We start from the raw sequence: 26,954 nt of genomic DNA, 5'->3' as shown, positions 1-26,954 counted from the left end.
CCATTCGAGTCTATTCAAGGCAATTTAGGCTTTCTTTAGCATGCTTCTCCAAATTGTTCCAGCCTCTGTCTGTCACCTGGTTCTAAAGCCACTCCCACATTTTTAGGTGTATTTGTATGGCAGCATCCCATTTCCAGGTACCAATACCTGCCTTGGTTATCTATGCTATATAATAAGCTACCCCAAGTTTAGTGGCTTAAAACAATAATCATTTATCATCTCACGGGCCATGTGGGTCAGGAATCCAGGTGCAGCTTAGCTGGGGACATGTGCCTCGAGGTCTTTCATAAGGTTGCAATGAAGATGTCAGCTAGAACTGCAGTTATTTCAAGGCTTAATTTCAGGAGAATCTGTTCCCAGGCTTCCGACTTCCTCATGGGCCATTGGACGGAAGGCCTTAGTTCCTCCCCGGCTGGGACTGGAGGTCTCCTTCATTTGCTTGTCATGTGGATTTCTCCATAGGGTACACTACAACCTGGCTGCCGGCTTCCCTGAGAGAGAGCCAGAGACACTCCCTGATGACCTTGCTTTTGACTGTCAGCAGGAAGACAGGAGCAGGGGAGAGGTTCTCTTATAATTGCTTTCTCACCCAAACCTACCAGCCTGCTCATATCAGTGCCCACACAGTATCCTTCTCTTCTTTAATCATGGATGAGTTCTCTGTGCTCCAATCTAAAGTGAACACTTTCTCATGTGTTTTGAGTCCCATCCCCTGTAGTTTACTCAAGGACTTGGCCCTTGCAATTATCCCCTCTCTTTCTTGCATTATCAAGTTTTCTTGGGCGCCTGGGTGGCTCAGTCGTTAAGCGTCTGCCTTTGGCTCAGGTCATGATCCCACATTGGGCTCATGGGGGATCGAGTCCCACATTGGGCTCCCTGCTCGGCAGGAAGCCTGCTTCTCCCTCTCCCACTCCCCCTGCTTGTGTTCCTGCTCTCGCTATCTCTCTCTCTGTCAAATAAATAAAATCTTTAAAAAAAAAAAAAGTTTTCTTCTCAGCTGATAACATGCTGTAATAACTCCCATTTAAGACATAGATCACACATTCCATCAAGTCACCACCCCATTTCACTGCTTCCTTTAAAGAAAATCAAGTTTTGAATGATTTGAATATATTATATTTTCAGAAGTTAATATATAAAGTCAACAAAAATGGCTTCTGGCCATTTTTGGGAATAATACAGTCTGGGATTACTCTTCTGTCATAAACAACTAGAGAACTTGATAAAATGTAAGAAACATCTACTTCCAGATATGGGACAAAAGCCGAACAGATCTGTTATTCCTAAGAAAAGGAAACAAAATGAGTCCTGAATTAGTCTTTCTGGACTAGAGGCAATTTCCAGAACCTGGCACAGGGCTGGGAAACTCAAGTGGATCCCGGTGATATTGCTGGATCAAGGAGACAGAGATAGGAGTTCAGAGAGTATAAGGAGGCTTGAATTTGTGGGGCAGATTATTTGAAGCAGGGAGTTCACAGAATTAGTACTGGGGTCCCCTTGACTGATTACCAATCTGCGCATGATGTTGGGTAAGAAACACTAAGTTGGGCAAGAAACACTATGAAGAGAACAATCACCAGGAACTATAAGCTAAACAATTCTCAAAAGTTACATAGGACCAGGATAATTAAAGTTTCTACCAAGCAGATTGGTGAATATCAATGACAGTCAGTAGAAACCCCATAATAGCCACATTCTAAAAGTGGGGCCAAATTAGCCCTAGAGTCAAGGCTACTCTCTCCCCAAAAGAACTTGAAAGAAAAAAGGTTCAAACTGGTGCCTAAGTAACTTAACTGACTGCCAGAACAAAATCCAACATTCTTTAAAGCAGAGCAATACAATTCAACACCCAAAAATGTAATATTCACAATGTCTGGCATCTAGTAAAAAAATACTACACATGGGAAGGAACAGGAAAATGTAACCCCTAGCCAGGAGGAGAAAAAAAATCAGTCAATAGAAACAGATCCAGAAATGACAGGGATAATAAAAGTAGCAGGCAAGGATGACATTACCATGTTCCACATGCTCAAGGATATAAAGGAAAACATGAACACGAGGAGAGAAATTACTTGGGTGGCATTGTTTCTGGACCCTCTCAGCTACAGAGCTAGTTACATGTATGTGTATACACAATACACACATGATGTATATGTATATGCACAAATCTATATTTCTATATCTCTGTGTATACATATATTAAAAGCATGTATTCATACTAATATCTCCCATTTTTTAAGGTTTATTTATTTATTTGAGAGAGAGAGAGTGAGAGAGTTGGGGGGGAGCAGAGGGAGAGGGAGAGAGAGAATCTCAAGCAGACTCCCCACTGACCATGGAGCCTAACCCAGGGCCTGATCTCACGACCCTGAGATCATAACCTGAGCCTAAACCAAGAGCCTCACACTCAACCAACTGAGCCAACTGGGCACCCATAATATCTCCCATTTTAGCCCAAAATCATAGGATCAATTCTAGCCTTTTTTCTTTCTTCCTTTCTTCCTTCCATCCCCTCTTTCCCCTCCACTTCCCTCCCCTCCACTCCTTTCCCCCGTCCCCTCTCCTCTCCATTTCCTCCTCCACCCTTTCCTTTCCCTTTTCCCTCCCCCTTCCCTCTTTCTTTTTTCTCTTTTTTTTTTTTTTCCCCAGCAATAAGAAACATGGCTTCCCTTTCCCACAATATCTAACCCATTTGCTTAGTCCTAGAACACATGTAAAGTAGTTTTGGAATTGCTAACCTATACTACTGTGAAAAACAAGCATACTAACTAGAGTACAATATTTGTTTACACTCATTTTGCCTTTGCTAAGGCTAAAAGTTACATGATCAAAACACTATGTTCCAAACTTTTAATTAGGCTTCCCCTACCCCAGGGTGCCTGGGTGGCTCAGTCGTTAAATGTCTGCCTTCAGCTCAGGTCATGATCCCAGGGTCCTGGGATCGAACCCTGCTTCTCCCTCTCCCACTCCCCCTGCTTGTGTCCCCTCTCTAGCTGTCTGTCTGTCTCTCTCTGTCAAATAAATAAAATTAAAAAAAAAAAAGGATTCCCCTCCCCCTCTACCCATGTGGTTATACTATTAACTTGATATACATTAAGGTTCATTTGTTTTGTTTTCTTCTTTTCTTTTTCTCTTTTCTTTCTCCCTTTCATACTTGTTGATTTTCCATTTGTTTGGTAATATCTTACATCTGAAGAGTACTTTGTATTTTACAAAATGCCTCTTAAACTTGTCTCCTTGATGAGATTTATCTAGGCCATTACTTCTCATTTGGGCCTGGTTCATGAGCTCTGGAGTGGAGCCAGTAATTTGCATTTTTATCAAGTTCCAGAGGATGCTGATGCTAGTGGTTTGGGGATAACTCTTTGAGAACCAATCTATGGCTCTTATTGAAAACAGGTTCCTTAGTCCCAGACCTACTGAATTCTCCATGAAGGGTCTAGGAATCTATTTTTAACAAGGCTCCAGGTGATTCTGATCATGAGACTAGTCTGGGATACTAATTTGGTCTTTGAAATTTGGGGGATTGGCAAAGTAGATTTTTTGGGTAACATTTGTATAGATTACCAGTCTGAGATTTAAAATAAGTGACTTGATCAAATGATATACAAAACTAATACTGTTTTAAACAATTCCCATGTATTCATTTGTCCACCATGGTTTGCTCTCAGTTTATGTCACAGTTATGAACTTGCGTAGCGCCCATTTGATGTTATTCCTGTAATAACTTAGCATAGATCTTTGCTTAGAGAAGTTTTAATATATTCGTAGAAAAATAATTCTGGGAACAAATAATATGACCAAAGGTCAGAGGATCGAATGTGCTCTTTCCAGGTTTCATACAAACTTTGCAGTTTATGCTCTCATAAATATGAGAAATATCTCATGTTTTCTTCAAGGAAAAAGTAATTTGAAATAATCCTCTAATTCTTTAAAGTTCTGATGTATGGAAATGTTAAGATGATTCAGATTATAATTCTTTTTTAGTTGTGGCCACTAATGTATTAATCCCCTAAATAAAATAATAAAGTGGCCACAGTAACAGGGAAATTTGTCTTGTGATAATAAGACGTCTTGGGTTTAATGAAGTGAGCAAGGAACATGGAAGCACAATACTTCAGACTAGTTTCAGGTCCACATTGTCTCTGAGACTCACTTTCTTACTTATAAAGTAGGTGATATTAGTTCCCTCATAAGGTATTTTGAAAATTAAATTAGTGATTCCCAAGATGTATATGTAAATTGTAAATATGCTATACAAGGAAATGTGATGATATATTTAATGTGGATTCTCTATTTTTGTGTCCTTTGTCCATCAAGTTCCCACCAGTAGGGAGTATAAAATGTTTCTGGCCAATAACTAGGATTGAAAATTTTTTCTTTAAGGGCCAGATAGCAAATATTTCAGACTTTGCAGGCCATAAGGTCTTTCTTCCAACCTTGTAGTCATAGTTAATATGTAAATGAATAAGCATTACTACGTTCATGGACACAGAAATTTGAATTTTATGCAATTGCCATGTATCATGGGACATTCTTCCTCTTTTTTTTTTTTTTAAACCATTTGAAAATGTAAGAAACCATTCTTAGCTCACAAGCTGTACAAAAAACAGGTGTATTTGGCCTGTGGGCTGTAGTTTCTTCACCCCTGTGTAGAACATTTGAAAATTAGTTTTAGATTGATTCTTAGAGTTTCATAATGAGATTGTCTGTTGGGGTGGTTTGGGAAATTTCTGAATGGAGATGACTTTAAAAAAAAAATCACAATTAATGAATTACTAGAATAAACACATATATTACATATAGTCATTATTATAAATATATAGTATATATGTTTTCTTTGTGTATATTGAAATTATAAAGAAATTAACAATGAGATTGATTAAATAGAACACACAACAGTAAAGTGATAGAGAAACCAGATAGTTAATCTAATTGGTAATCAGCCCGATTCTACAAATATCCACTCTATTTAGAAAAAATGGCATTGGCAAGACCATCTACAGTAAGACGGTGTAATTCTAACTTTTCTTTTTGTTTTAAAAAAAAAATATCACTAGAATTTTCTGTCCTTTAGAAAGCGTTAGTGAAGAATGTATGCCTTATTTTCTGTTTAGTTTTATTTTTGCTGTAAAATTTGGGAGTTCTTCAATCAAAGCATAATACTGTACAGGCATATTTCTGACATAAAATACCACAATTTACTCAATTTGTTCCATACCCTTTTCATAAAAGCTTTTATTTTAATACTCAAAAAATACCTAAAAGGCATAGTGTGATGTTTTCAAAAAATGACATTTCATTGGCTTTGTGAGATTTAGATAAAATTGAAAGTGCTAAGTCATTCCAACTCTAATTCAAAATGTTATTTTATGGGTGTATAGCACTTTAAAGTTTTCAAAAATACTTTTATGTAATTGTCTTTGATATTTACAACAGCATTGTAAAGGAAGATGGTGCAGGCATTTTTCTCTGTTTTACTGATTGTGGAAACCAAGGCTAATAAAGAAGAACTTACCTGTCTATGGTCTTATGGCTCAAAAGCAAATGGAAGGACTTGATATTAAGTCTTGGTGTTAATTTAGTGTGCTTCTAACAATAATATTATCCCCGACACAGTGCCCAGTAGACTGCTTTGCATGTTGAAAGGACTGTAAATGTTGTTTCTTGATTGATTTATTTTAGGACTAAAGTCATACTGAAGTCTATCTCAGGAAACGAAAATCTATCAGAATTCACATTTAATACTAGTGGTGTATGTATGAAAGATTCGGGTCGATTTCATTCACGTTGTATTTATATGTGAATTCTCAGGTATATGCTAGTTAGCAGAGCTGCTAAAGCAGTGCTTTCTCCACACTAATTTTTAATTAGTATATTTAGCACTTACAATCTTTTCCCTCCAAAAGGACTGCAAGAATTCTGAAGGCAGTGATCATGTCTAAATATTAATACTCCGTTTCCATCCCCAAATTCTTTAAAAAAGATAGAGTGGTTTAGATAGAAGGCAGCAGGTGTTTATGGACGGAATGGGGTGGCTCAAGCAAGACAGGGAAATATTAGTTATCCCTCTCCTCCCCCATGACTCCCCCCACCCCAAACAAGTCTTCTTATTTGCACCTAGGCTTAGACTCTCCAGGCAACCATGCAGATTAAAAAAACGACACTAATAAATCAGAAATAACAACTCTGTGTCTTGGTTGCATGCTATTATTCTTTGTGCTTTGAGTTAGGTAATTCAACCCAGCTAGTTATAGGCAGTCACCCACTTAACAATGGTTTGACTTATGATTTAATGGTGTGAAAGCAATACCCATTGAGTAGAGTTTTGAATTTTGATTGTTTCCCAGACTAGTGATATGTGGTAGGATACTCCCTCGTGATGCTGGGCATTGGCAAGTCCTAGTCAGCCCCGTGACCATGAGGGTAAACAACTGATACACTTCCACCATCCTCTCTCTCTTTTTTTTTTAACTCTTGGTATGATATTCAGTAAATTACATGAGATGTTCAAAATTTTATTATAAAATAGGCTTTGTATTAGATGATTTTGCCCATCTGTAGGCTAGTGTGAATGTTCTAAGCATGTTTAAGGGAGGCTAGGCTAAGCTATGACATTCGGTAGGTTAGGTGTATTAAATGCATTTCAACTTAGGATATCTCTAATTTGCGATGAGTTTATCAGGAGGTAACCCATCATAAGTCAAGGAAAAACTACAATTACTTTTTTTTTTTAAGATTTTATTTATTTGAGAGAGAGAGAGCGAGAGAGAGCACAAGCAGGGTGGGGCGGGGGGCGGGGCTGTTGAGCAGAGAGGGAGAAGCAGGCTCCCTGCTGAGCTGGGAGTCGGATGCAGGCTTGATCCCAGGACCCTGAGATCATGACCTGAGTCGAAGGCAGACACTTAACTGACTGAGCCACCCAGGTGCCCCTGCAATTACTTTTTAAGGTTAGCTCATTCATTTGTAGGTTTACAGTGTTAGGCAAAGTATTGCTTAAAAAGTTTTTCCTAAATTTTCTTTTTTGGGTAAACAGCTTTATTGACATAAAATTAATAGACAATAAACTGTACATGTTTACACAGCTTATTATATATTTAAAGTATAAATTGATAAGTTTTTCTATATGAAATCACTCATAAAATCATCACCCTAATAAAGAAAATGAATATATTGCCAATCACAAAATTGCTTCCCTCCCCTTTGTAACCCCACCCGTTGCCTCTACCTGTGGTCCCTATCACCCTCATCACCCTCCACTGTCCCCAGGCAATGAATGACCTGCTTTCTGTTACCGCAGGTTACTTTGTATTTTCTAGGATTTTATATAAATGCAATCATACAGTACTTTTGTCACACTTTCATGCAGCATGATTATTTTGAGAGTCATTAATGTTGTATGCATCCACTAGTAGTTCATTCCTTTCCATTGTGAAGTAGCATTCCATTATATGGATATACCACAATTTATTTATCCATTCACCTGTTAATGGACATTTGAGTTATTTACAGTTTTTGGCTATTACAAATAAAGCTGCTACAAGTCTCTGTGTTTGTTTGTATATGAGTCTCTGAGAGGACATATACTTTCATTTCTCTTGGATGACCACCTGGGATAGAATGTGTAAATTGTATGATAGGTGTAATTTTAACAACTTAAATATTACTAAACTATTTTCCAAAGTTGTATCATTTTACATTCCCACCAGCTGTGGATCAGAGTTCCAATTTCTTCACATCCTTATAAAATTAATTTTTAAAATTTTAGCCATTCTAACACGTGGATAGTGGTATCATTGTGGTTTTAATTTGCATTTCCTGAATAACAAATGACCTTGGGCTTCTTTTGACACGCTTATTTTCATTCATTTATCTTCTCTAAGTGCATGGTGAAATCTTTGCCTGTTTTTTAATTGTATTGTTTGTTTTATTATTGAGTTTTGAGAGTTCTTTATATCTTCTGGAGACAAGTCCTTTATCAGATAGATAATTGGGAAATACATTCTCTCAGTCTATGGCTTGTCTTCTTGTTGTTCCATAGTGTCTTACTTTCAAAAAACAGAGTTTTCAATCTTGGTAAGAATCCAGTTTATCAATTTGTTCTTTTATGGATCATGCTTTTGGTGTTGCATCTATGGAAATGTTACCTTACTGAAGGTAACAAATTTTTGTCCCCATGTTCTCTTCTAGAAGTTTTATGGCTTTAGGTTTTACATTTGTTTTTGTTTTTGTTTTTAAAGATTTTACTTATTTATTTGACAGAGAGAGAGACAGTGAGAGAGGGTACACAGCAGGGGGAGTGGGAGAGAGGGAAGCAGGCCTCCCGCTGAGCAGGGAGCCTGATGCAGGGCTCGATCCCAGGACCCTGGGATCATGACCTGAGCTGAAGACAGACGCTTAACGACTGAACCACCCAGGCACCCCTAGGTTTTACATTTGAACTGATGATCCATTTTGAATTAATTTTTGAATCTGGTGTGAGTATGGATTGAAATTTGTTTTGTTTTGTTTTGCATATAGATATCCCATTGTTCTGCACGACTTAATGAAAAGATTACCCTTTCTCCACAGAACTGCTTTTGCACCTCTGTAGAAAGAAGCTGGCTGTCCATATAGGTGTTGGTCTCTATTCTGTTCCATTAATCTATTTTTCTGTCCTTATACTAATACTCTGTTGGCTTGATTATTGTGGTTCATTAGCTATAACTCCTTGTTTTATTATTTTAGTGGTTGCTTTAGGATTTATGATGTAGGTTTTTAACTTAACTACAATCCAACAGATGTACCTCTAAGTAATATTATCGCACTTCATGTATAGTACGAGAACATTAAAACCGCACACTTATGTTACGTCTCTCTCCCCCAAGCTTAGAGCCAGCGTCACACATTATACTTCTACCTGTGTTATAAACCATACACTCCATGGTATTTTTTTTGCTTTAAGCAGTCAGTAGATATTTACCCTTTTAAAGTTATTTTCATTTCTTTTTTTTTTTTGAAGATTTTATTTATTTATTTGAGAGAGAGAGAGAAAGAGGTAGCGAGAGAGAGCACGAGTGGGGAAGAGAGGGAGAAGCAGACTCCCCGCCGAGCAGGGAGCCGGATGCGGGGCTCCATCCCAGGACCCTGAGATCATGACCTGAGCCGAAGGCAGACGCTTAACTGACTGAGCCACACAGGCATCCCAGTTATTTTCATTTCTCTGTGTGGAATCAGATTTCCATCTGCTGTCATTTCCTTTTTGTCTGATGGACTTTCTTTGGCACTTTTCATAATGCAGATCTGATGGTGACAAATTCTTTCAGTTTTGGTATGCCTGAGAAAAGCCTTTATTTCATGTTTATTTTGAAAGGTATTTTCTCTGGGTGTAGAGTTTTAGGATCACAATGCTACTTTCCTTTTGATACTTGACTATTGCTTCACTCTCTTCTTGCTGCTATTATTTCTAATGCTAACCTGCTTGAACCCTTATCTTTGCGTCTCTGATATAATGTATCCAGTTTTTTCTAGATGCCATTTAAGCTGGATGTCCAGAACAGTTCACCTCAGTTTGGATTTTTGTCGTGTATTTTTGTCACCTATGCTAATATTTAGCTCTTTCTTTTGCACGTAGGCCTGAAGTGTTAGAAGAGTCACCTCTGGTCCCCCAGAAAGGCAGTTTTCAGATTGTTCAGTGCAACTGCAGTGTTCACAACAGCTGTGAATGCCATGTGCCTGTGCCAGCCGCCAAACTCAACCACACTCTCCTTCTGTATTTGAAAATCACGTCTGGTGGAATAAATTTTCAATCACCTCTAATGTCGGTTCAACCCATAAATGTTGGTAAGTCGTGCATAAAAAAGGTATTATATCTAAACATCAGCCACACAAACAGGTTAAACATTGCTTACAAAAATTTTCAATAGCTTCTCTTGCTTTGACCAGTGTGGTCAGGACAGCAAATGTAGAATTGGGGAGTATTAAAAGCAGCTTCTAGAATGTTTTAAGAGTAGTATAGATGATCTCTGTAGTTGTAACTTGAATTCTTTCTTTCTTTTTTAAAGATTTACCCATTTATTTTAGAGACAGAGAGAGAGCAGGCATGAGTAGGGGGAGGGGCAGAGAGAGACTCTTCAAGTAGACTCCCCACCGAGCACGGAGCCTGATGAGGGGCTTGATCCCATGAACCATGAGATCATGACCTGAGTCAAAACCAAGAGTCAGACGCTTAACTGACTGAGTCACCTAGGCGCCCCTTAAATTCTTTCTTAAAAATAGTTTTTCTTTCAACCCTGTATCTAATGGATATGTATCGTTCGGTTGTTACTTTTTCGCTTCTCAGGTAACAGTTTCCGAAAATAATTAGGAGCTTGTTTTTTACCTTTATTTATTTATTTTATACCTTTACATATTCCTTCAATAAATATTTCTTAGAAGCTCATGTGTGTCAGCCACTGACCTCGGAGCTGGGGAAACATTGGTGAATGAGACAAAGTTCCTGCCTCAGAAGTCGGAGACAACCAATAGTGAGCAGAGAGAAACAATAAAAAAGTAAACACCTACATAATTTGCTATACAAATCTGATTATAATAAAAACTCAAATAATAGGTAGTGTCCCATATTTTTAATGCAAAGATTCCCAGTTTCTTTTGATCAACTTGAACATAGGATTACAAATGTGAATAATATAGGCAATGTTCACTTAAAGTATTTATTAACTCCGTTTTGTGTGTGTGTTTTATATATAATATAAAATTAAACAGCGTTACTATTTTCCACTTATATTTCTTGAAACCATTATATACCAACTCTTTACATGCATCTTGGCATCGTTGTTTTTGACATTACTAGAGCCAGTTTTCTAGGGATCTCATACAGTTTTCCACACAACTTGACCTTCGCTTCTTTCTAAGTTTCTGGGGATATGCCACTATTTGAATCTGCATATGACATCGTATTTTAACATTAGGACGTTCAAATAATTTGTCCTCTAGGGATATATTTGTGGTCTCTGCAACATAATTACAATGATGTCCAAGCAATTCTGTCATGAAGTTATAGCACAGGAAAAATATATATAAAATTTATAAAATATCATTATGTTCTCTTTTTAAAACTAATTCTGTCAGGTGATTTTTAGAAGGATTTAGAACCAGAATTAAATTAAATATTAAAAAAAATAAGGTAGTTAAGAGAAGGTGCTGTGATAGACTTTATAAGAAACCTAAAAAGAGGGGCACCTGGGTGGCTCAGTCATTGGGTGTCTGCCTTCGGCTCAGGTCATGATCTCAGGGTCCTGGGATCGAGCCCCGCATAGGGCTCCCTGCTCAGCAGGAAGCCTGCTTCTCCCTCTCCCACTCCCCCTGCTTGTGTTCCCTCTCTTGCTGTGTCTCTCTCTGTCAAATAAATAAATAAAATCTTTAAAAAAAAAAAAATCTAAAAAGAATTTTGTCTTTTTTTCAGGGATAATTTTTTGAGAAAAAAAAATCTTTCCTTATACTTGGGTATATATGATAATGTCCTAAAATGTTAAGTGCCACAAAAGAAATAAGACATGGAGAGGGCCAGGTAGGTGTAAGGACTATTATTTCAGCTACAGAGGTCAAAGAAGACCTGTTTTAGGAGATAGCATTTGGGCTGAATGAAAAAGAGATAGCCATGCAAAAATCCAGAACAAAAGGTGCTCCAACCAGGGAAAATAGCACCCGTAAAACCTCTGAGATGGAATGAGCTTGGAAGTTGGAGGAACCCAAGAGAAGGCCTTTGTGCTTGCAGTGAATGAGGTAGGGGAATATTTGGCGATGTGGTCAGAGGTATCGGATTCAGGTCATATGGTAGGCCAGGGTTACAGAGTTTGGGTTTTATTCTAATTACAGTGGAAGCTTTTGAACCAGGAGAGTGATATGGTCAAGTGTGTGTGTTTGTGTGTGTGTCTGTGTGTGTGTGTGTCTGTGTGCATGTTTAAAATTTACTCTGCATGCAGAGAAGGAAATTGATGGAGAAAAGAGGAAGGATGGTTACAAGAGCAGAATCAGAAGGCTCAAAGAGGAGGCTATTGGAATTATCTGGTTGGTTTAGGGATGTAGCAGTGGAGAAGTAAAGAAATGATCATAGTTGGGATTCATTTGGGAGATGATGCTAACTGAAGTTTCTAGTGGATTGGGTATGGAGTATGGACAGAGACAAACCAAAGATAACACCGAGACTTGGCCCTGAGCATGTCAGTGAATAGTGGTGCCAGATACTAAGATAAGGAAATTTGGGGAGGATCGGGTGTGTGACATATTATTTTTGAGATGCTTATAGATACCCAAGAGATGCTGAGCAGGCAGTTGGACATATGATCAGTTCAGGGGAGATATATATGGGAGTATCTGGCATATAGATGTTTATGGGATTGCCCGAGATCACCCACTTAGAGTTCATTGAGAGAAAGACTGAGGCAATCAGAGAGAAAAGAGGAGTAAAAGAGCATGGTGGCCTGGCAGCCTAGTGGAACCAAGTGAGCAGCTATGTGGAATGCTGCTGAGCGCTGGAGGAAAATGCATCAGACATCTGACATTGGATTTGGCAAAGGATGATGACCTTGATAGGGCAGTTTCCGTGGATTGGTGAGGAGGAAGACCTACCTGATCAGAGTAGGTCGGTCAGGAAAATGGGACACAAAGTGGGAAGAGTGAGTAGTGCTAACTCTTCCAAGGAATATTGCTCTGAAAGAAGCAGGTAGTTGGCGGTGTATCTAAGACTGGGGACATGGGCGGTCCAGGGAAAGATTTATTTTTAAGATTTCTAATATTAGGGCACATATGTATGCAGGCAGGAAATGTACAATAGTTTATACTTTCATGATTTCTGTTTGATGTTTTTGTTTTGTTTTCTTTTTATTCATGAGAACTCAGTGAATTTCATCTCTTGTTTCTAGACTTTAGTGTTTATCTGTCTCTGCTTTAAAGTAGCTAAAATTTGTAATATGTCACATAAAATAAAAGCTTTATTAATTTTGACTCAAGGAAAAGAGAAAAACTATGTCTAAATTCTTGAAAATTTAGTATGTTAATTATAGTAATATGCCATTTTAGTTCTTGAAAATAAAATTCAAATCAGTAAACATTTCAATGTAATGATTATTTCTATGTATGTAACTCCTGCTAGTTAAAATCTTGAAAACACAGAGATGTACCAAGAAGAAAAATGCATCGTCTATTTTCTATCATTTTGGCATTGTTTTCTATTTTAACATATATTTATAAATATTCTTTTATTTGTTAATTTCAACAATTCAGGAACTCAAGTATAGATGATGTTTAATAAACTTTTAAAACTAACAATAGTAAACATTTTCAATATTCTTCTCCGATATGATTTCTCTTATAGGGAATGAACCATTATTTATTTAGTCAATCCTTTATTGTAAGATGTTTATATTGTTTCTATGAATAATTTAAAAGTTACGTGTATTTAAAACTACACACACACACAGCCTATACACAAATGCATATTCATACATGAACACATGCATATACACATGAACTCAAATCATTTACTAAGTTAAACACATTGTTAGGCTAAGAAACTCTATCCCCGTTTCTGGTGACAAGCCAGGGCCTGTGAATGCTATGTTTATTGCATGTAATATATGCATGCTGTGGGTTATTTGAGTAGGTGTGTCTAGATTTTTATTTTTCAAAGTTAATAGATTTGCTGAGTTTTGCGTGCATATTTACGTGAATTTTTGCATGCAAACTCCATATGCCTTTTTCAAGTAGTGTTCTGCAAAATGCCGTTTTTCCTTGTCACTTGCTAAACCAGTGGGTGAGGGTGGTGGGGGGGAGTCTTCAAAGAAGTTTGGGGAATGCTAGGTTAAATAAAGTTAGCCGACTTTTTTTACAGCAGGAATTCACATTTATCAAAACAACCTCTTTACTGTTTACAGTTTTTGCCATGTAGGGAGAGGAAATGAATATATGTGGATTGCTATGGAAAAGTACAAGGAGTAGACCTAATATTTTAGTCTGGAATTAGCCTTTGAAAAAGATCACCTTTTAAGTAGTTGAAAGAACAGGATATGCTAATAATTCATTTTGACTTTATTTTGTGATTATCATGAAAATTGCTTGACTTAAAAATGTTCTCTTTTTTCCTTAAGTGAAGCCTGATCCCCCATTAGGTTTACATATGGAAATCACAGATGCTGGCAATTTAAAGATTTCTTGGTCCAGCCCAACCTTGGTACCATTTCAACTTCAATACCAAGTGAAATATTCAGAGAATTCTTCAACATATATGAGAAAAGTAAGTATAATTTAATAAAATGAAAGGTTGAGAAACAACTAGAGACCCTTTCCAGGTCCAGTAGAAAATGCCCTTTGTATGCCAGACATGCATGGTCCTCCTAGAGCTAAATCAGCTGTAATTTAATATTATATCACTGACTTTCATTTATGATCAGCATAGGACATGACCACATGAACAACATGTCCGTATCTTCGGTAAACGCTTTTGGAGAAATTGTTTGATGTTGCACAGTATCTCTTATGTATGGATCCGTGTTATATATTGAGGAGTGTGATAAATTCCTCCCAGACTTTAGTGCCAGAGAAAGTTCCAAATTCCTCTTCCTCCCCCCAAAAAATTATGTTAGATTAATAACTTTCTCTGTCTCTCCCTTTCCCTCCCTCTCTCTCTTCCTTACACACACACACACACACACACACACACACACACACACAGCTAAATGGCTACAGGAAGTCCAGTTATAGAAACTTGAATTCATAATGATAATTTTCTCACCTACAGACCTCTGATTTCTGATTTTACGATTCCAACTATTGTTTTATTGCTCAACATACTTACTTGCAGCACACGCATTTGTAATACAAGGTCTGTCAAATTCTTTTTGCATTCTTTCAGTATTTATTGAGGACCTCCTAGGTGCTAGGAACTGTTCTGTTTGCATCAGGATGCACTGAGTGGTAGAGCTAACGGGTGCTGGTAGAGCTGGTAGGTTGTAATATTAAGTGGAGGTGGGGAAGACCTCATGGAGAAGGTGACATTTGAGCAAGGCTCTGAAGGAGGTTAGTGAAGTAGATATCTGGGGGAATTAGTTTCCAAAGAGAGAAGACAGTAATTCAGTGGCCCTACGCCGGGTAAGAAGCTGGAGGCCGGGGTAGGCAGTGAGGGCAAGAGTTGCAGTGGATGAATCAAAGAGGAGCAAGAGAGGAGAAGGAGGACGTCATAAAGAGCATGGGCCGTGCTTGGACTTTGGCATTTTCCTTTGTGAAACGAATTGTTATATAATTTAGAAGTAAAAACCTGTCTTTGTACCTCTGGGCCAATTTTGTAAAGACTTTATTTTCATTAAGAGCAGAAAATAAATCCTTGGTGTCCTGTGTGGGAAAAGCAGAGTTAAGACTTCTCTGGGCTTCAGCTTTCTCATCTGCAAAATAGAAACAATAGGATTTGAAATCTAGGTGACCTTCTATTATAGAATACATTTGTGGTGCTTTCACCCTTTTGGTTTCTGGAACCCACAGTTTAAGAGGCCAGGGATTTCAATAACTTTGGAGTACGTCATTGGAAAATAGAATGTATTTGCTAAGCGATTCTTTTTTTTTTTTTTTAAGATTTTATTTATTTATTTGACAGAGAGAGACAGCAAGAGAGGGAACACAAGCAGGGGGAGTGGGAGAGGGAGAAGCAGGCTCCCCGCTGAGCAGGGAGCCCGATGAGGGGCTCGATCCCAGGACCCTGGGACCATGACCTGAGCCGAGGGCAGCCGCTTAACAACTGAGCCACCCAGGCACCCCGCTAAGCAATTCTTAGTAGTTGTTTCTTGCAGAATTAGGTCTCTTAGATATTTACCCTCTAGTTTGTAAACTGTATTTTGATTTACTATAGCTTATCAGGTTCAGGTTCTTAAAATTATTCACGCCCTCCTCTGTGACACTTTCCTCTAGGAATGTTTCTAATTCTGTGTCCGCTCCTGCTCATCATTTTCTATCAGGTGTGTATTATAGATGTCAGCAGTGCCCTGAAACTCCCAGCTGATTTTAGCTGTACCTGTCAAATTTCACAAGGTCAATATTCGTTATCATTCAGTTAAAAATATCTGCTGATTATCATTGTGATTTTCTTCTTGGACTCGCGGGCTATTTAAAATTTTATTGACAGTGGCATCTGGGTGGCTCAGTCGTTAAGCGTCTGCCTCCGGCTCAGGTCATGGTCCCAGGGTCCTGGGATCGAGACCCACATCGATCGGGCTCCCTGCTCGGCGGGAAGCCTGCTTCTCCCTCTCCCACTCCCCCTGCTTGTGTTCCCTCTCTCGCTGTGTCTCTCTCTGTCAAATAAATAAATAAAATCTTTAAAAAAAATTTATTGACAAAAGTGCAAACATTTGTTATTTTGTTACTGATTTCTGTTTAATTCCACCGTGGCCGGCCAACTATTCTGTAAGACTTTCATCCTTTGAAATTTGTTGGGACTGCTTGTTCTCAGTTTTGATGAAGGTTCCATGTCAACTTGATGCTCTGATGTTTTCAAACAATATTTAACAGGCTGATGAAATTGTCTCAGCTACATCTCTGCTGATAGACAGTGTGCTTCCTGGGTCTTCATACGAGGTTCAAGTGAGGGGCAAGAGACTGGATGGCCCAGGAACCTGGGGTGACTGGAGCACCCCTCTTATCTTTACCACACAAGGTAGGTTTTGTAATAGTAGCTCCTATCGAGAGGAGAATATGCTTCCTGATTTTTCCCTTGGCCTGTTATAAGCATCTTAAATTTCGTAGCAGTAAACCAAGAGGAGGGACACAATATTAACGTTTTATTTAAGTGTTGGCAGGTTACTTTGTGAATGAAAACGTGTAAAAACAACTTATAGAAGAGCTCCCAAGTTTATGTGCGTACATGAATTACTCTTACCCATTCAAAAGATAGACTTAATAGAAAGGTTCCAAATTCACAAATTCAGAACGCTACTGGTATCAGTGTTTCCTTAATTTACATTTAAAATCAGATATATTTATTTGACATAAATTCCAAATATTCAAATTTCATTTAATTATTATATTTTATATAATATAATAAATAATAACATAATGAAATAATTCTTTTCACTCCAGATGCTGGCTTTTGAGAGTTTTCACTTTCAGTTTTCATGTTTTTAATCTTTAACATCAGAAAAACTGTGGTTTATTCAAAACTTCCTCATGAAGTTGAGGTGGTGGTTTATAAATAGTCCCAGGAACCTTAGAATAGTCCAACCCTGTCATATGCTAACTTGTGACGCTAGGAAGACACTTCAGGGTTCTTTGCTTCATTGTCTGATCTGTCAAAAGAGCAAAATGATTCCTACTGAAACTCGTGCAGGTTGATTATGGATATATAGAGACAGCAAGTCCTCTGAAAATCACTAAGCAGACAGTCAACACATTTAATGAAATAAGTTCATTTATTGGTTACTTCCTATTTAAAAAGCATTGACTTGTCAAAAAGCCAGTAGCATTAGTGGTTTAAGAGCACAGACTTTGGAGTCTGACAGAATCTTATGGAAGTACTGGCCTCACCACTTGTTTGGAAAGTTTCTTCACCTTTCTATGCCTCAGTTGCCCCATCTGCAAAATAGGGACATTTTTATTATGGATAGACTGAAACAGTGCACCTACTGTGGTCGCTGCGGTGCCTGACCTTTAGTAAGCACCCAGTAAACAGTAGATGCAATCATAGTTTACACAGCCACAATCTCAATATGCAAAATCTCAGCATCTAATGAAGGTTTCAAGTTGATAAGATACATAACTAATTGCATGAGCAAGCTTGTCAGAAGAGCTAGCAAAGTACTAGGCAATGGGAAGGATTGGTTCTCACTAGGAAAGCCAGGAACCTTCTGTGAACAGATTTAGAAGACATGGATTTCTCATCACGATTCCTCAGATAATTATTGAGCATCACAATGTGTGTGCTGACGACTCAGCTTCTGGAATTTTTCGGAGGAAGGTCAGCTTTTCTACATTCAATTATTTATCGTTGATTAATAGGTCTTAATGACCAGCAGTGAATTATGTAGAGGGGGATAAATTACAACATGTGGAGGTTTTTAAGAGAACGGGATGGGGTAAAGTGGGTGGCAGAGGAGGCTAGTAATCCTGACTCCCACCCTGAGTGGGATGGCTTTCTTCTTTGTGATTTTACTTCTAATTAGATCTGAAAACCTACCCTCCCTAAAGAAGAGGGAAATTCTAAAAGGATCATTATTATTTTTAAGGTTTGCTAATATTCAAGTTATATATTATACCTTTTTAGAATAATGATTCTTAGCAATTCTGTATTCAGGGGGGTTAAGATCAACATTTTGATCCAGTATAATATAATAGTTATTTGTGTTACATTTCATGTAAGTTTTTGTTTTGGAGTGTTCAACTTAGGTTTTTACACCTTTGGATGGACATAGTTTTAGTTCTGTTTTACTTAGTACAAAACCCTTTTAGACTACTATTACTTTCTTAGTTCACGTCAATATCTGTAGGATTAAATTTGCTTGGTTTTAATATGTTGGACCACATTTATATGTTTTTATACATGATATAAATCAGATTTATTAATATATATTATAAAGCACATACATATGTATATATATATGCTTTTCCCTATGCAAATATTTAGGGTTTTGTGTACATGACAGTAATAAAGATATGTTTTGTTGAAAAGAAACTTTGCCAATTTACTTGCTAAAGTGTCTAACAATATTGCAGTTAGCACTGGGCCTTTTACTTATTCGCCACAGGTGTGTCCCTCTAGTGACTTTAGACATCCCAAATAGAAATATCTGATAGTAAGTGAAAAATAAATCCAGACAGTAAGTAAATAGCTCCCCCAAGGGCAGAATTTGTGATTTAGCAATGAATGTAAAGGTAAGCTTACTAATTTAACAGGCTTGGATGGCTTAAATGCCAGTGAGTGGTACCAGGTGATTATTAAGGGAAAGACAGAAACTTACCAAATATAAAGGAGACTAGAGACACCAAGTGCGGGGAGAGGAGCTTCCACACTTCAGTAGCTCCCAAGCACATTTCTCTGTTATAGGATCGTCTACAGTAACGACGTTAACGATGGGTACTGAATCACAAATCAAAGGTATAAGTAGGTTCATACTTCTCTACTGAATAATAATAATAATAATGATAATGACAGTTATGGAGTGCTTCCTGTGTTTCAAGCACTGTTCTAAGTGCTTTACATATATTATCATTTTATCCTTTCGATCCCCTGTGAGATAGGTGCTGATATTCCCCTTTCGCAAAGAAATCGGGATTTAGAGAGGTTAAGTACATTGTAAAAGTTGGCACAATCTAGAGCCGGCAGTCTAATTCCAGAGTCATGTTTGTACACACTAATACAGTGATTAAGTGCCTGATGTATGTTTATGTCACCAAAAATTGATCCTGGGCACTAATCAGCGGTAAGCTTAATTACATAGAGCACTTTAGCGGAACACCTCATTTCCTTCATGGTTCCTGATAAATGAGGTTTCAGCGTTGCTTGGGTTTTTCAGGTCTCAAGTTTGCTGAGTTGCCTTCGAAGCAGTTCCCACATCCCCCAGCGCTTACAGCACTGGAGGCTTGTTCTTGAACCGTGTGCACCAGTGAAGTATGTTTCTCCAAACTTGGGAGCTTCCTCTTCTTGTGTAAAAGGATTTGGATCCTTCTCCCTTAAACCTAGGTGTTTAATATGATTAGATTATCCTCTGCTGTTCACTGTTGGCATCCACGAAACAGAAACATTCTGTAAGACTGAGGCATTAACTTACTTAGAATGAATTAGCACATCTACTTTATCATTTCCAAACACTCTGGATTTTATTGATTTTTTTTTTTGGAACAGAGACTGTCTGATGTATTGGTGCCAGAGCCAACAGATGCTAATTATCAGTTCCTTTATAGCTACTACATTTTGTTCAATGATTTTTGTTGTTGTTTTTCATTGATTTATTAAAGCTATACCTACCAAGTACACAGTTAAAGAAGCATTGACCATTTTTAATCAAGGAATTCTTACGGATTTGGGAGATCTTGGACCCTTAGAAGAATACCCGGGACCTTGCCAGAACTTAAGAAGGCCAAGAATATTGCAATTAAGTTATGCTACATACTGAAAATAAGTTTAGAAGTGCTGACTTCTTGTAATACCTTTCTCTTTTTTTTTGTAATACCTTTCTTAATTGCAATCTTGTGCTGCCAGAGAAGAGGAGAAACAGTTAATTTCTACGTTTCATACTTGACAGTGCTTGTAATGTATTAGAGAAAATATTTTCCCCGTAAAGAAAAATAGGAAATCTGCTTTGAAAATGTAAAAATCTATTTTCTGGTGCTATAATAAACACATTTTAAAATAACTTTAACTAAGATGTTTTGATTTATGAGTTATGTTCATTTGAGTAATTCACTAATATTTATCAATAGAATTTCTTTTAATGAAATTCGTTAGTGTAGATTCTGCAAAAGTATTAGTACTTAGTCATAAGAAGAAAATTATTTTATTTTACAAATGAAATATTGTGTATCTCACATGAGAATAAAATATATATTTGTATTATTTTGAAAATTAAATATTTAACATTTACTTCATATCAATTTCTATATATTCAGTGTAAATTTTACAAAATCAGGTTTTTAATAACTTGTTTTTATTCTTTTTAAGCTAATATTTTAGTATTTAATCATGCCAAAATACTATGACTTTAACTGTATTTCTCAATTAAGCCTTACTTAGGCATTCAATTTTGAAGTGAAGTGCTTTGAGATTTTTATTATCTTTAAAAGATTCAGCTTAACTTTTGAAGTCTTATTTGTACTCTTTAAAAAAATAAATTACTCTTAGACTTCTGAAGCAGTTCAGTAATGAGATGTGGAGCATATTGAAAGTAGGTTAATAATCTTTCAGGTCTGTGCTAGGTACTTGTGTGTAGTAAGTAATGTGCCAATGAAGCTTGAGTGTCACCCTAGGCTAGGATTATAAATCTAATGGACTGACTTCTGTCCAGTGATTTCATGCTACTAAAATTTTTCCTGTTTATGCTTGACTGTAGAAATACCAAGTACAGAGGTTTTGTATGGATTGTAAATATAAGGACAGGGGAGTTTAGCTTGCTATTACAAAAAAGAAAAAAACATGAATAATAAATGATAATAATAATAATAATAAATAAATTTATTAATAATAAATAATAATAAATAATAAATAAATGAAGTTTTTTGTTTTTGTTTTGGGGGTCATCCGGATGATATGTATGAAAACAGATACTCATATTCTTTCAGCAGAAAATGGCCTACCTTAAATTGCACAACTGAAATATACTGTTTTTGTAATGCATTGTGGCAGAAATAATTTCTTCCTGTGTAAACAGTCATTTACTTTTATTCTGTTTCTAATTTAAAATAGAGGCAAACTATGTTTCCAACAATAGGGGGCCAAAAAGTAGTATGGAATAGTGTAGAGGCCTTAAAAATAATATTTTAGAAAAATATTGGTTCCCCTTGTCCTTAACCACAGCATACTGGCATTAAATAACTTAAAATATTACAGATCAGTATTTACAGTTTTTCCTGTTTTGGTGCGTTGGTGCATCATTGATTTTACATATCCTAACTAGTTTTCTTACTTAAATCTTATTTTTCTACTTTACCTGCTTATTTGAAATTTTCATATATCCAAATGAAACAATAGCAACCACCATTTTTTCTTCAGGATTTTGCCTTAGAGTGATTTGATTCAAAAACTCACCCTACAGTTCACTGATTCTTAAAGCGGAGTCTGATGGAAAACGTGTCATTGTGGAATTAGATTATATTTCATTTGAATTAATTTTCGGCCTATCCATTAGCAAGTGACAAGTACGCACTAAAACCTATTTTGTACTAAGTCTCTATGTTTAGAAAACAGTGAAGACGTTTTTGGAAGTTCAAGTCATTTGGGAATGGGAGTGCCTGGGATACTACGTAACTGTCCATAAACAGGCGATTACAGTTACCCAGTCTCTTAGTACACTCATTTCATTTTTGGCAGTATGATCCTGAACGCATTGTGAAGCCTTTCTACTAGAGTAAATTCCTCACAGGATGTTTTTGGTCTTCATCTGACATCCTCCCCTTCTTCTCTTATTGCAGATGTCATATACTTTCCGCCTAAAATTCTGACAAGTGTCGGGTCTAACGTTTCTTTTCACTGCATTTATAAAAGTGAAAACGAGATTGTTTCCTCAAAAAAGATTGTTTGGTGGCTGAATTTAGCTGAGAAAATCCCTCCGAGCCAGTATACCGTGGTGGGTGACCGTGTTAGCAAAGTCACCTTTCCAAATTTGAATGCGACCAAGCCTCGTGGGAAGTTCACCTACGACGCAGTGTACTGCTGCAACCAGCAGGAATGCCACCATCGCTATGCGGAACTACACGTGATTGGTAAGAAGACTGCAATTCTCTCCGTTTTCCTCCACAGGGATTGGGGACCCTATATTAGAGTCCCATTGATAATGTAAGGACATGTTATTTTCATTAAAAATTGCTTTGGTGTTTTTGCTTTGTATTAATATTTTAATGTGTTTTAAATAGATGTCAATATCAATATATCATGTGAAACTGATGGGTACTTAACTAAAATGACTTGCAGATGGTCGACCAATGCAATCCAATCACTCATGGGAAGTACTTTGCAGTTGAGGTATCATAGGTAAGTACTGTTTTTGCCGTTTTATTGTTCTGGGGATATGGTGAGATAAGACTTCCTGTAGAAATATCCTCATAACAGTCCTCTAGTAGACGTTCTTCCTGAAAGAGGAAGGTAGAATCTACTTGATTAGGAAATTTTTAAGGGATCAAATAAATTGGTGGTTTTTGAAAGAACTCACATTGAGGTGAAACATATAATTCGTTTTCACCTCAAATTAGTTTTTCTGATAATAGATTAATTTTCCATAATTACATTTTAACTACAGAATGAAATCCAAGAAAAGCTGGTTTCTGTACATTTTAATTTGACCTCTCTGAGAGTTAATTTGAACTCTCTCAGAGTTGACTAGAGGAGAATATCAGCGATTATAAAAGTCCAATAATTTGCTGAAGATTAATATTTTGGAAAAAAGTCAGAGGTAGTGGCGCAAAGATTGTAAGACATAATATGAATACTTTTAGAAGTAGGAAAGACTAAGAAAGAAACACTTAAGGAGTGAAGGGTTGTAATAGAGAGTAATTTGTGCTTGTTTATTTTTACCCTTCCCTGTTTTGAAAAGAATTCAAGACTTCATCTTCCCATAGTATCATCTGAAATAATAGCACTCTTGATTAGGAGAAGGTAGATACATTTTTATTTTTATAATCTCTCTTAGTAGTTTTCAGTTATGTGTACTGCTCTCAAACACCCTGTCTCAATTTGTGTTTGTACTGGGGTCTTCCAGTTTGTTTCACTTGTCCTCATTTATTCTTAAAATCTAAATTTTCTACTTGAAAAACAAATCCCCCTCCTCAAATACTGTGATCTGAATTCTATTCCTAAAGTGACCAGTCTATTCTTATGTAGTATTAGAAAAAAATGGGGCAATTTTTACATTTCTTACATAGGAATAATAGCTGGCTTTATCTTACCTGATAGGAGTATTTTGAAATCAATAGAATATTCATGGATGCCATTTTACTTTTATAATCTATCTTTGCTTTCTTTCCATGGCATTTTTCACATTAAAAAAGGTGTTTGTGGATGACCATCACATAAGCTCTGTGTCCCATTTATCTTGCTAACAGTTACAGAAGAACTGTGAAAGTCCCTGCATGTACTCGGGCAGGTTTTTTTAACCTCTCCAAGACTCGATTTCCTTGTCTGTAAGCTGGATAGAATAACAGGACTTACAAGGTTTCTGTTAGAATTAATGATATATTCCATTTAATTATAATTATGCGATAGAATTTCTCCTGGTAAATATTCAATAAATGGCTATTGCTGTCATTATGACGAAGACACTAACCTCTGCATTCCAAGTGGAGTATTACTGTGCTTTAGTACATGGTCACAGTTCTTCTTACCCACAGAGGACGCCTCATGCCTTGTTCTCATCTCTGGCCCTCCCCTTCCCTGCCCGCCCCCCCCCATCCCCCTGCCAGCACTCATTCATACCCACACCCCAATGATTGTAATTTTGAGGGGGTAAGCAGGAAAAGTGTCACAAAAAAATAGAAAACGAGAAACAGAAGAATATAGATTTTTCATTTTCTTGTAACCTCCTAACTCCAATTTTATGGAAACAGTAACTGCTACTTTAACCATTTAAATGCCATATTGAGAGCAAATAGTGGCAGCAGGGCTATTTCAAAGAAAAGGAGAAATGCTTTGTATATTCTGAGGTAGAGTGTAGATCGGGACACAGTTATAAAACTTACTTTCTTAATTTTCTTCTCTGAGAAAATGTGTTTTATGTGTTTTACATTTAACCATATGATTCAGGTATGAATCAAGAATTGGTATTATTTTCATTATATTGCTTTGAACTAGAAAATATTGGGACATTGTCAATTAAGCTGTAATTTACTATCAATTTTGTCTTCAAGTTGTAGTGGAATTTAATCCCTATTTAAAGCATAAGGGATTTATCTTCCTTCCCATCTCAGGAATGTCCCAATACCGCTTGCGATCTATACTTCTAAAATGGTATCACTTATGTATAACATTAGCTTAACTTTCAAAGTGTTGTAGGTCCTACCTCTAATTGGATCCTTATCTCCTTCTTAGAGCAATGCCATTTATTTTACTTGCATTTCCACTTAGTACCTAATAAAATGTTTAATAAGGTTTATTGTCTATTTTTATGGAAAGACATAAAATTGTGATAGAGCTGGGAATTCAAAAATGCCTTTCCAATAAGAACATTTATTTTAGATGGAACAGAAACGATGGTATTCTCAAATATCTTACTGCTTTCAACAATGTTGTATATTAACTGACTGTTCTCATATCTTTTAAGGAGCAGCCTTTACTGTTCTGATGTTCCATCTATTCATCCCATATCTGAACCCAAAGATTGCCATTTGCAGAGAGATGGTTTTTATGAATGCATATTTCAGCCAATCTTTCTATTATCCGGCTATACAATGTGGATTAAAATCAATCACTCTTTGGGTTCACTTGACTCTCCACCAACGTGTGTTGTTCCTGATTCCGTGGGTATGTCAAACTGTGTTGTGTGTCTTCATTTTTACTAGCAGATTTGGATGCAGATTGATTCATGGAAACTGTTGTGTTTTACCATTTCCTGATCACACTATATTTAAACAAAAACTTTTTTCATGTTTACAGTGGAATTGGGAAGACAATCAAACTTAGAAAGTTTTGCCATTTTTATTTTATTTTAAGTTACTTATAGCACAGTATTTTTGCAATAGGAATATTTTCAGCATATAATCTGATGAGTTATATTGGGCATTGGGAATAAAATTTAGCAGTAATACTAATCTAAATAATGCACTGCTTTGTTTTTCTCCCAATATACTTATGAAAACATTTGGTGTTTTTAATTTAAAAATTTTAATTTGGGTATTGTGATGGATTTTGTAATCTAGTAGTCATAACCCATGGGTTTAATTTGTGAGGCTGTGTAGGATGCAGAAGGATTCAAAATAACTAAAGTGAAGAAGAGACAATAGATCAAGGATGATGATATCCATCATGAATTTTAAATACTCTTTAAAAAGATATATTGATTTCGAAGTTAAGAGAGCTCTTGAAATATATATCTCTCCAATATTGCTGTGAAATCTTTGAGAAATGACCCATTTATGATTATACAACAGAGGTAAAAGAATATCTTTTGGTGCTGTATTCTGTTTTGTTGGGAAATTATGCCAAAAATCAATATTTGATTCATTCTATTTTCAAATAATTAGTACACATCTGAATTAAAACCTGTATTTTGTTAAATATAGCATAAAGTCATAATTTTTAGGGTTTTTTAAAATCACTATAGAGTCCCAATTAATTGATTCCCCACTCCCAAAGCTAGCATGCCCGCCAGCCCCCCCCCCCCCCCCCCGCTATTTAGTTTGGTTCCACTTAAAGTGATTTTACTGTAAGCAGGACTTCTCTGGTACTAAGTATCTTGGGACAGCAAAGAACCCTCCTACCACTCTCTACCCCACAAACATGCACAGATATAACCTCACGTGTAATATATGACAAATGCAACATGGATTCAGTTCTGTATGCTATCCAAACAACCTTTGATGTTATTCTTTTCAGTACTAAAATAAGGAATTTAAGTTGGGCTTCTATCAACTCCTTAGTACTAGGAAACAATGTGGAGATTCAACTTTAGGATCCAAATGCAGCACCACCTGTTACTAGCTTTGTAAACATGGGCTAGACATGTAAGTGCTCTGTGACTATTTTATCACCCATAAAATGTGGAAAGCTCTGCTTAACTCCCCAGGGTGTGTGCTGTGGGGATCATGCAAACTCTTATGCTTTAAAGCATCCTTTCTGTAAACTAGATATTCATGGAATGGATCCATATGACATCCATATGATTCAGTCAAGTACAATCTTAGTGTCTCTCAAACATACATACTTCCTTTTCTGAGGAGGAATGATTTTTTCAGGAGATGAACTGCGTGTCATCTTACTGGTTGGTATAGAGTGTCTTCTTCATATATGAAGAATTGAATAAGTATGAGAAACTGTAGTAATGAAAAAGTTCAGGGGTTTTGGTCATCAACAGTCTAAGGTATTGTTGATGAAGTCCGGAGCTTCAAAGTTCACACTAGTGTGCTGGGGCTTTGGGACATTTAGTTCCCAAATATGTTGAGTTTGCATATTGTCTTTTACTTTTTTTTTTTTTAAAGCCTTTGCCATTCTGGTCATCTTTGCCTCTACTTCTGCCCTTCAAAATCCTGTTTTCCTCAGATGATAGAGAACTGGGGCTTTATTCTGTAAGACTATCTCT

At 36.7% G+C, this 26,954-nt stretch overlaps 1 protein-coding gene across 4 annotated transcripts in view; it reads left to right on the top strand.

Annotated features, from left to right (window-relative positions):
• LEPR (leptin receptor) overlaps window positions 1–26,954 on the top strand; it is an 82,892-nt gene that overhangs the window by 30,811 nt on the left and 25,127 nt on the right. For all 4 annotated transcript variants that reach the window (XM_032426980.1, XM_032426989.1, XM_032426973.1 and 1 more), the window contains 6 exons: window positions 9,614–9,822; window positions 14,127–14,272; window positions 16,534–16,678; window positions 22,141–22,431; window positions 22,582–22,699; window positions 24,981–25,180. In XM_032426980.1, coding sequence (XP_032282871.1) covers window positions 9,614–9,822; window positions 14,127–14,272; window positions 16,534–16,678; window positions 22,141–22,431; window positions 22,582–22,699; window positions 24,981–25,180 — 1,109 coding nt within the window. The remainder of the gene's footprint in view (window positions 1–9,613; window positions 9,823–14,126; window positions 14,273–16,533; window positions 16,679–22,140; window positions 22,432–22,581; window positions 22,700–24,980; window positions 25,181–26,954) is intronic.

The sequence above is a fragment of the Phoca vitulina genome, unplaced genomic scaffold, assembly GCF_004348235.1.
Source record: "Phoca vitulina isolate PV1807 unplaced genomic scaffold, GSC_HSeal_1.0 scaffold2, whole genome shotgun sequence".
Taxonomy (NCBI): Eukaryota; Metazoa; Chordata; class Mammalia; order Carnivora; family Phocidae; genus Phoca; species Phoca vitulina.
Note: the sequence above shows the minus strand (reverse complement) of the source record. Positions and strands in the feature narration are given on the sequence as shown.